Source organism: Alligator mississippiensis, chromosome 14 (genome assembly GCF_030867095.1).
Source record: "Alligator mississippiensis isolate rAllMis1 chromosome 14, rAllMis1, whole genome shotgun sequence".
NCBI classification, from domain to species: Eukaryota; Metazoa; Chordata; order Crocodylia; family Alligatoridae; genus Alligator; species Alligator mississippiensis.
This window is the reverse complement of record NC_081837.1, coordinates 40544504-40554697: the sequence shown is the minus strand read 5'-3', so window position 1 is coordinate 40554697 and position 10194 is coordinate 40544504. Positions and strand designations below refer to the sequence as shown.

Genomic DNA, 10194 nt, shown 5'->3' with positions numbered 1-10194 from the left:
AAGTGGATAGCAGAAGACAAAAGTGCATTGATACCAGTGGGGATCAGTTCCTCATGGTCTGCAAACCAGAAGCCCCTAGGTCAGACGGCAGCCAGATGCCATCTTCATATGTGTCCACCCAATTTGAGCCCCCCCCAAGCTGAGTCTTTCCATCTCATTTCTGGCACAGATCTCTATTAGAAGCAGGCACCGCCTACATTTGTACAAGCCCAGAAGTGATTTCTCCCAAATCCCTACCCTAATGAAAGCCTGTGTCATGCAGGTTTGTTTCCCATCTATACAAATGTGTACTTCTCTGGGTCAGTTTGTCTCTGCCAAGTTTTACACAATGATAGTATTTCACAACTGCGTTATGAGGGCTGAGGAGTGTCATGCCTATGCTGCTAGCAAAGCACACAAACAACATATTTTACCTTGCCGGTAGGACGTGGGCACCGTTAGTATTTTTTTATTGTACTGTAATTTCCATTGAGGAAAATTACTCTGGTTTGGCCAAGGGGAGCTGGCAAATGATTGACAGCTCCTCCTGAGCCTTGTTGGATGGTAGCCCCACGCACAGAACAGTCGGTCCTTCCTCCTCCGCCTTCATCAGACGAACCAGCCAGAGCTCAGCCCGTCAGTAAGTGACTTCATTGGCAACTCGCCTTCATGAGCACTGCAGATTTGGAGCCCGAACAAGGGAGGGAAGCAGCCGTAGGAATAATGAATGTCTCGTCAGGTTGTGCTGTCCTAATTAGGGGTGAAACTAAGGGTGTTTGCCTGATGGCTGTGAGGACTGATGTTAATATTACTACCGATTTCAACTCCAGTGGCTCCTAGAGGACCCAGCTGAGATGGGTGGCCCATTATGCTGGATACTACACACATCATCTATACAATAAGGGGTGGTCTTTCTAGGGCCAGCACTGGGTGGTAACCGTGGTATGCTTCCCTTGCACTGGAAACAGCCTTCTGCAAGGGGCAGAGAGTCTTGCACTCCCAAGGGCAAATAGTCTTAAATGTCTAGAGCCTGTTCACCCCTCGGCCTTTTCTGTTTGACTGCCTGGCTCAGTGGTGGTACTGGGGGTGGATGTTTGCTCTAGAGCAGCGGGTTGAGAATGTTTCCTCCAACATTTAACCCAACGGGGAAGTATCAGCAATCCCATTAGAAATATCCATCCCACCCACAGGACAGACATCTGCCTTCCAGGGGTAGGTGCCCGGCCAGGTGTCTGGATGAGGAGCAGCTTGCTTAGTTGACTGAGGCTTTGCCCAGCTGCTGAATGTGAATTCTCAGCGCAGAAAGGCAGAGCCGGGACTTGCTCTGCTGGGTTTTATCCCTGGACATCTTAGTTGCACGCCACTGGGGTAGCGTGCAGCTTTGCCTGTCCCCTTGAGGGGTTCATGACTCAACTGGCCAACCCCGCACTGCAGACCTAGCTGATGCCAAGAGTGTTAGAACATTTCTTCCATCTGGGGCTTCCCACTCTCCCCTTCAAATCGGTGAGTAAGGAATCCCACGGGCTTTAGCTGAAGGCATCCAAACAGAAGGAAGCGCCTTGTATGTGTGCACTGAAAAGCACTGACTCTCCCAAAGCTGTCACGTGTATCTGCACCAGAGAAAGAGCCCCATTCTACTACCCCTCCAATCTGTAACCAATTGTCCTTTCCTCCATAAACATCAATTACTGGGTGGCTAAAAAGCCACTTGAGCAAAAGGAAACTGCCCAAAGGCTACAGCAGCTGCACATGGAAGACACTGAGGGGAGCAGTGCCATGAGCTAATGCTGCCTCTCCGAAGTACAGGGGGAGCATTGACATGTGTTAGGATAGTTTTCCAGGAGGTCAGGTGGAAGGTGGGTTTTTGAATGTCCTTTAGCGCTCTCACGGATTTATCAAGCCCCTGGGCTATGATCTTTGGGTAGTAGGTACCTCTGCAGTTTATCAATGGAGCTGGGTGATTTCCCTTTGCTATAATGTAGTCAACGAAGGGAAAGCATCCAGCAAGAGTGGTCCAGAACCAGCCGAAGGGCAGGGAGGTTGCTAAACCTACACCGCAGCGATGCCAGGAATAAGGAAGCGAGTGGTCAGGAGGTTTGTCTGTCTGGGGCTGCGTTGCACACTGGCCGGAGCACAGCCTCATGGCTCTGCTCATCTTCTACCTAACAAGCCCCGTAGTATGACCTGGAATTAGCACTGAGTATTTGACTGGTCAAATAAAGTTGGGCCAATTGCCTGGTCAAGTATTGGTCAAAAATTGTCAAAAAAATTGTCTATAGGTTCAAATAATAATGGAAAAGTGTGCTTTTTCTGTTTAAGAAATGTGTCAAAAACAATAAAAAAAAAAACATGTTTCTGTTAAGAAAACTACAAAAAATGTAGTTTGGTAAAATTTCTATAACTGACCGGTCAAAAAATACACAGTAAATTGACTAGTCAGTTGACAATATTTGACCGTTCAATCGAGTGGCTTGCCCACACTACCTGGAGCTTCCCATGTGCAGCTTATTAAGTATTTCTTGCTCAGGCACAAGAGCAGGGGATATCTTGGGAGATGATGCAGGTGGGAAGCCCCAAATCACACTGTGGTGTCCTGTCCTTGCTGGAAGACCTGGGCTGGCCCTGAATCCAGTTAGGCTCCTCTTCCCTGCAGTGCAGATAGGACCCACCCTGCCAAGTAGCAATCTCCCCCTAACACCTGGGTGGTGATGGTCCTGGTGGGTAGACCAGTGGACTGATGCTCAGGAGGCCTGGGTCCTTTTATTGGTTCAGCCAGTGACTTGCTGGGTGGCTTGCAAGTGGTTTCAGTTCTGTAAAATGGGACCAATCAGTCTGACTACCTTTGTAACATGAGGTCCCCTGATGCTAAGCTCCTCAGAAGAGCTGGGGAGGGAAGGCTAATGCTGATTATCTGCAATGCAGGCAGGAAGCATAGGCTATAAGGGGTTGCTTTAAACGCCTTCGAACACCCCTATAGATGTGCACATGCACGTGTGCATGCACACGCACGCACATCACACATAACACAGCTGTACTGCCCCTTAGGAGTGGGCTGGAAATGACTGGCAGGCATAGCATGAGTTTTGAACAATGTTTTTATTATATGTTTAGTGTTCTCTATACAAAAAAATCAGGTTTTTTTGTTTGTTTTTTAACAGTGATTCAAAAAAACAAAAAAGATATCTGAATATTTTGGCCTTTTTCATCACTCATGCAGTCAGTTTATAAGTCCATATACTAAACATTTCTCTGTAGCCCATAAATCTTGCTGTAAACCATTATTTTACAGCCTCAGATATATGTTTATCGCTGGGGAAAGTGGGTCAACACAAAGTAACTTGTTTCTTTCCTTCCTTTTTCTTTTTAAAAGGCAAATAAATACATAGAATGTATTAGAATGACCAGGAGGTTTTACATAGAGGTGATTAAATATTTACAAATAATAATAATAATAATAATAATAAAAAAACCCAGAACCAAAATAAGTCCATATTTTCTTCCGGACATAAGCTGGGAAAACAAATGTATGAAACTCTATAGTGCAAAGGAATAGATCTGTTTTGCAGAGTTGACACTGGGGTTCAGGCTGCGATTGACATCACATTCAAAGAACGATGCCCACTTGAAAAGAACACAGAGACAGGCATTGCTGGGCAAAGGGAAAAGCCACTGATCATATTGATTTTATTTAAGGATCAGGAAAGCATTATTATTTCCTTTGAATCAAGTGGGTTGTAGTGCACGAAACAAAACATGTTCTTCATCTTTACAAGGTTTTTATATATATCTCTATATATATAGATATTTTTATTGCTTAACTGAAATCTGTTGCTGCTAGTACAGAATTAAGCCCAGAACAATGCACGTTACGTTACAGATGGGAAGCGCTGCTCTGCTGGGACCTACGCTCCGGAAAATGAATTCAATGGATTCTTCCCAGGAAAGCTGCTGGCTCGGATGGGAAAAGGCCACAATGGATCGAACGAGTGCCGCTTGTCGGGTAAAGCGTGTAACAAGAGACGAAATCCTAATGATCAATAATTGACCCTGTCCAGCTCTCCAACCAGAATCTCTTCAGCAGGAGGCTGCATCTTGTCTAGTCTCCTTAAACACAGGTCATAATAGGCAGATTGATCTCGGGGGGTCAGAAACTTACTACAGTAGTTGACCTTGAGGTCATTTTTGCAAGGTGGAAATGCGGGAAGGGGGGGTGTGTGTGTGGGAGGGAGAAGGCAAAGACCTACTTTCCAGCCAATTTAGACCATTAGTATTTCCGGAAGCAGGATTTCAAGAGAATTAGCTACCACTCCATGATTCAATCGATCCTACACCCTTAGTGCCTGCAAGGAAAACGAGAAGCAGCCTCAATATCTGGTGGATGTGACTCCAGCTTCTCTCTTTCTCTCTCGCTGCACTTTATTTCCAAAGGGGGGAAAAAAATGAAAACTTTCCCTCATGAGGCCACATGTTAAACAGCATGGAGTCTGCCTTGGAGCTTCCTCCGAGTTTGTGTGGATAGTTCTTCTTCAGCCTGTTTTAAATATAGGCCCGAGTTTGCTAAATTTAGAACCAGACCAGGACTTTTCCCAGGCGTTTAGCAGCCTTTTGATTTGGGATTTTGGTTCAGGCCTTTCTCTAGTTTCTGCTGTATTCCCTAATTAAAATTCTAACTAGGAAGGTGCCAGCTTGCATGACAGGGCAGCTGGAAGTACTGCCTGCATCTGGGATGTGTTGAGGTTTCCTGGGCACCGGAGTAGGCTGGAACATCCCTTTAACTACATAAGATTGTTTAGGCCAAGGAAGGAGCGTGCTTGGAGGAATACCCCAGTACGGTGCCCGTAATATGGAGGTTCCTTTTAAATATGCCTGGCTTTGGTGGGTTTAATGGCTTGTGCCGGTTAGATACGTGATGCAGGGGGTGCATCTTTGGCTCGTACTGCCGCAGGCGTACTGGTGAACAGCACAGCTGCTCGGGTGGATCCCCATGAGAGACAGAGAGAGAGAAAGTTGACTCATCCAGTCTTTCTGAGCTAACCTTCTCAAATCCCTCTTCACCTAGGCAGATCACTGTTCCCATCAGCAGGTCTCCTAAAGTACACCTCCGTCAAGATTATTAATAGCTAATAATTTGCCCAACTAAAAGCATACTTCGAGGCAGGCATTATGGGTGTTAATAACTCTGGGGCCATTATGGTAATTTGACAGTAAGGTCTCTTACAAGTCATGCATATATTAATTCAGCGTTTTGGTGGCTTTCATAGTCGGAGGGCCGTGCAAGCGGTGATGGAGCTCCTTATGGCAAACTGACTGCACAGAGAAACTGCTCTTAAATCCTTATGAAAAAGACCCAGGATACAGAAAAGAAAATGTTAATTTCTGTGTAGCTTTTGAACCTCCCTGGAGGTGTAAGAGATTTATCTCCTCTCTAGAAAACTGAACTGGGTGCTTAAAAAGACTATACAAATATTGGGGTTTTTAAACTTTTGTTTTGCAACGTTTAGAATAACTTGCCTAGAACCCGATCACCTTTCCGTACAACCCTATTAATTTCTTCATTAATAGTTTATGCAGGACTGGTCCATAAGGGAGGAGTGTCCTGTGCCTCGCTTTTTTAGACACGGCTCTATCCCTGGCACAACACGGACTTTGACAGAATTACACCGGTGCTAAGTTGGGATCACTGCATCCTATATAAGCCTGTCCTTCCTTTTATGCTTGCTCAAGAAACAAGTAATGCAAAGGAAGGCTTCTGCGATTTACTGTTGCCTGACTGACCAAGCCATCATCGGTAGTAAGGAATTTGACCCGTCCAGTCTTTCTGAGTTGGCCTTCTCACACCCTATTCATCCAGGCAGATTCTGGTGCTTCAGCGGGTAATCTCTGAAACAGTTAAAAACCATGATAAACCCTCATCTCTTTCTATTTGCAAACAGCTGTTATGTAGGCAGCCTAATAAAATGATTCACGGGGACACAGTGCAGCTTGTGCGAGTGCACAGTAAATGGGCACCGTTCGCAGGACCAACTGCTCTCAGCTACACCCTCGTAACTCCACAGGAGTTGTAAGCGGAACATGGAGATAGCTCAGCGTGTCCTATCCGATGGTAGTGGCTGACCCACGGAGAGGGTAAGAACTTCCTCTTGCCAATGGGAACATCACATTACCTCAAACGGTACAAGTTGGTGGTCGAGATGAAGGTCATAGGCTCTTTCCTGGCTGGTTGGGGAGAAGGTTTTAGAAATGATTTGACAGAAAATGAATGAATACTCATTGCTTTTAAAGTCCTGGATGCATAGCGTGCATGCCCTCAGAAACTCAGCTTTACTTAACGTTTGGTCTGTGGTGCTCTGAACTTTTTAGGAAGTGTTTGCTTTGCCCCCCTGGAAAAAGGTTGTTGAGAAGCCCCTCTTGCAATGGTACAACGCTAGGTGACTCCATTAGAATTAGGTCTCTTGCTTTAATACATGAACACTGACAACGATAAAGAGATGTCTCCCATTTTCCCCTCTCGAGAGAGAGAAAAGTGGGCAAACCCCTTTGGCATGTGAATTCCTTGGGGGTTTCCTTAAACGCTAGCACGAGGGACCCTGGGTAGCAGGGAGCAGCTTTGCCAGTCTGTTAACAGCAACCTGTGACACTTACTTTAAACTGTGCATCTGACTCTTCTGGTGCAGCTAAACTCTCCCTTCTGCTTCTCTTGCTTGACTTGACCAAGCCCATTGCACAGCTGTTGACCTAATCTAGGTTTCTTTCCGTGAAATGCAAAGTAGCCACGCTGTTAAAGATCACAGCGGCTTAAGAAAATGTGGCAAGCATATCTAAACAATCCCTTCTTAGTAGGAACATCCTTGTTAGCAAGATGTCTTGGTAGCCAACCACTTGGAAAGCTAAAAGAACAATTGTATTAATCCTATAGCATTTAGTCCATTAGGCTGAACAGAAATGTCTTTTAAAACAAAACCAAAAAATCCATCCTAACTTTGTACAACCATGAAACCGTCTGAAGAAATCCGATCTCTCTCAGTGAAGGTACCTTTGGTTTCAAAAGTGCAGGAAGTGGGGAGAATACATGTGGCATTGCCGCTAATTACTGTCTATTATAAAACGCTACCTTCTACTATGTTCCATGCTTTCTCTGCTGGGAGAGCTGTGCAGGCATCCTATTCCTACGGGCCTGACAGACTGGAGACCATCGCATCAGGGGCTTAAGCGGTGGGTGAATCATCTTAGTTTATTAAACGTCAGGGGGAGTTTTGAAGCTGGATAAGGCATGTGTGGGAGCACTGTAATGCCAAACTTCTCCTGTTCAAGACAGGGATTACAGTTGTATTAGCAGGTTAGCTTTAACGAGCGTTCTTGATATGTAAAGAACAAAATGGGTGCAAAGCCCCACACTACAGCCTGACGCACCTGGAAGTGTCTCCTATCGGCTGATTGATCAAGGAGGGGGTGGAAGGCCACTGGAGTGAACTAAGAGGAGAGAGGGTTAACTGAAAGCCATGTTGCACTGAATTGCTCCCCACTGACCAGTGTAATGGGGGAGAGGCTGCATACCCTGCATTTCTGCCATTTACAGCCATGTTTTCATACTGCACGCCCCAACAGACAGGGGGTCCTGGAGCTTTTCAAGGAGCTGAGCTGCAGCTTCAGTGCAGGTTAGTGCTCACCGCTGAGATGCTATCGCATCGGGGTTATAGGTAGGAAACCAATCCCTGGTCCCTTGTCCTGTGTTAATGCTGGTCCAACCTCCCCTTCCTCTTTGCTACATAATGATTTAGGTGGGCTTGGGGGCAGAAGCTATGGGTTTGTTTTTTGCCCCTCAAAGAATAAAAGAAACCCAGTTCCCCGTCATTATCCAGAAAAACGGTTCTGCTCTCTCTGCGAGGGAGCGCTCACTTGGAGTCAGAAAATAAAGCTGCATCTTTCTGCCCTTCGTCAAGTCCCATACCGTTTCTTCCCCAACTTCCCTTCCTTCAAAAGCTTTGCTAAGTAGCATGGATGCAGAATAATCTCGCCCGCGGTCTGTGCGCGCAGGGCGGTAGTACTGCGGTGACCGAACCAACGTGGAAGGGTAGCAGTAATAAGAGGTACAGCAACACAATTCTGACTGTTCCAGCGGCAAGCCCTGGAAACCGCCTTCCTGTGGGGCTCCAGTGTGATGCTGCTCCATCTTTCAGGAAGGAGCACGGCGGTGCGGGCATGTTTGCTAAGGGTCATGAGCGAGGTGCTGGCTGTAAAGATGTCCATCTCAAGCACAGTCCCAGAGAACTCCCCATCGATGAAGCAGCATATCACTACTCCCCAGAGCTGATGGACCCCCCCTTGATTTTTGCAGTTTCATGCTATTATCCCCATTCTCTTCCCCCATCTCCTCCCCCCCACTCCTTTCTTTTTTTTAATTTGGGGCCTTTCCCCAAGGGGAAGGGAATTTGAACCCATAAAGTGGAGGGGGAAGCAGGGGGAACAAAACCAGGACAGGATAAATCATTAGTCAGAGTGAGTGCTGGGTTATCTAATAGACAGGGGTTGCCAGTCCCGGTCTGAAACCTGGGGTGCAGAATTTGTGCATCCTACTCTTCCTCTAGCCCCTTTGGCTCCGTTCCAGTTTCAGCTACGGCTACCACACGTTGGCACCCCGTGGGTCCTCGCCCTTTGCTTGTTTGCTAAGGATAGAATGGCATCGGCGACCGCCTGGCCTGGGTTCGTTTGCTTTGCTTTGTTTCTTGTGGTGGATCTGGTTGGGTTTGTTTTTTTTGTCATTTTATATTTGGGTTCCTGGTGATGGTGGCAGTGGTTTGACCCCCATCCACGGCATATATCTTTGTGATTTGTGGTGTCACTATAGCGCGCTATGCCAGCGAGTAGATAGCATTGACTGGGGACGTGGCTTCTGAACTCTCATTGCCTTCTGTCTCCTCTTTGTCCTTCTTGACTGTGTATTGGCCGATAAAGGAGCCGTCCTCGTTGAACTGCCCTTCGCCCCCCTCTCCATAGTCCACCAAGCTATCATCGCTCTCCTGCTGCTTTATTGTGCCATCCAGGGAGGTCTGGCTGTTGGGCAGCGGCTTGTTGTCTTCATCACTGGGTAGCAGAAGACAGACAGACAGAGTCAGGATTGGGAGTGCAGCCTTAAAGGGACTTAACTAAAACCTGAGAGCTGGGTATCCAAAAAAAAACAACCCTAGTGTGCAAATGTGCTCCTTCTTGATGGCAAATCTGCAAGGGATGCAGGTAACTGCCTGCAAATGGGCAGTCACAGTTTGCCCAGTATGTTCCTGAGGCTGCTGTGACCTGTTACATATATTAAGCACTTAGTTGCACGTGTAGTTTACACACTTGGGTTTTTTTTTGGTTGATAACCCAGCCTATTTTTGTCCTTAGGAAAACAAATGTTCTTACCTATGTCACAGATCATGCTTAGACAAACTAAACGGGACCATCACTGCCAGTATCCTCTGCTGCTTACTGTCTACCCTCTCTCTCTTCTTTGTATTTCAGTCAGCCTTGGAAGGACCTGGCCAGCTCCATTTTGGTCGCTATTCGGTTTTATTTCTGCTTTTTCTTAGACGAATACTGACCGGTTGTTTTAAAGAGCCACGTGCACGTGGAGATAAACTTAACAAAGCACTGCCAGGGAGACTGTGCAGGAAACCAAGTTTTGTGCATCTCCTAGCACTTGTGGAAATCTTCCCCTTCATTCATTTCTAAGCATCTAAACTCATCTGTTTGAGGGCGGTCTGATTCTTCACCCTGAACACCTTGCTGCTTCATATGTGGGAAATGTTTCATTCAGAAAGAATGAACAAGGCCATTATACAGGGTTTTTTTGTTTTTTGTTTTTTTTTAAAAAAGACCCATAAGAAAGCAGTTTAAGAACCTGCGAGCAAAAATCTGGGAAACCTTTGCATTTTCCCAGGTGGTAAGGACTTGTCTCCAAACCCGTGGATAACACCACCTGGGAATGGACTGCCATCTGTGAAAGAGGCACTTATCATACCTGTTGGTAATGTGTAATCACCTGTTTAATCCAGCAGGCAAATCATATGCCACTTCTATATGTATTATTAAATACTTCTTTTCACGTTATCTTTTCAGCTGAGGACTCATCCAACTCAGAATTATTTGCTTGAAAAATTGTTCTCTCTACCATTTTGCCTGCTTGCATAATTTTCATGCATTATTCTTAAATACAGTAAGAAAAGACACGGTCCAAAG

General features: G+C 46.1%; 1 protein-coding gene across 18 annotated transcripts in view; it reads right to left on the bottom strand.

Annotated features, from left to right (window-relative positions):
* Positions 1–3056: 3056 nt before the first annotated feature.
* NFASC (neurofascin) overlaps positions 3057–10194 on the bottom strand; it is a 165649-nt gene continuing 158511 nt past the window's right edge. For all 18 annotated transcript variants that reach the window (XM_059717583.1, XM_059717592.1, XM_059717593.1 and 15 more), the window contains one exon: positions 3057–9060. In XM_059717583.1, coding sequence (XP_059573566.1) covers positions 8829–9060 — 232 coding nt within the window. In that variant the 3' untranslated portion in view covers positions 3057–8828. The remainder of the gene's footprint in view (positions 9061–10194) is intronic.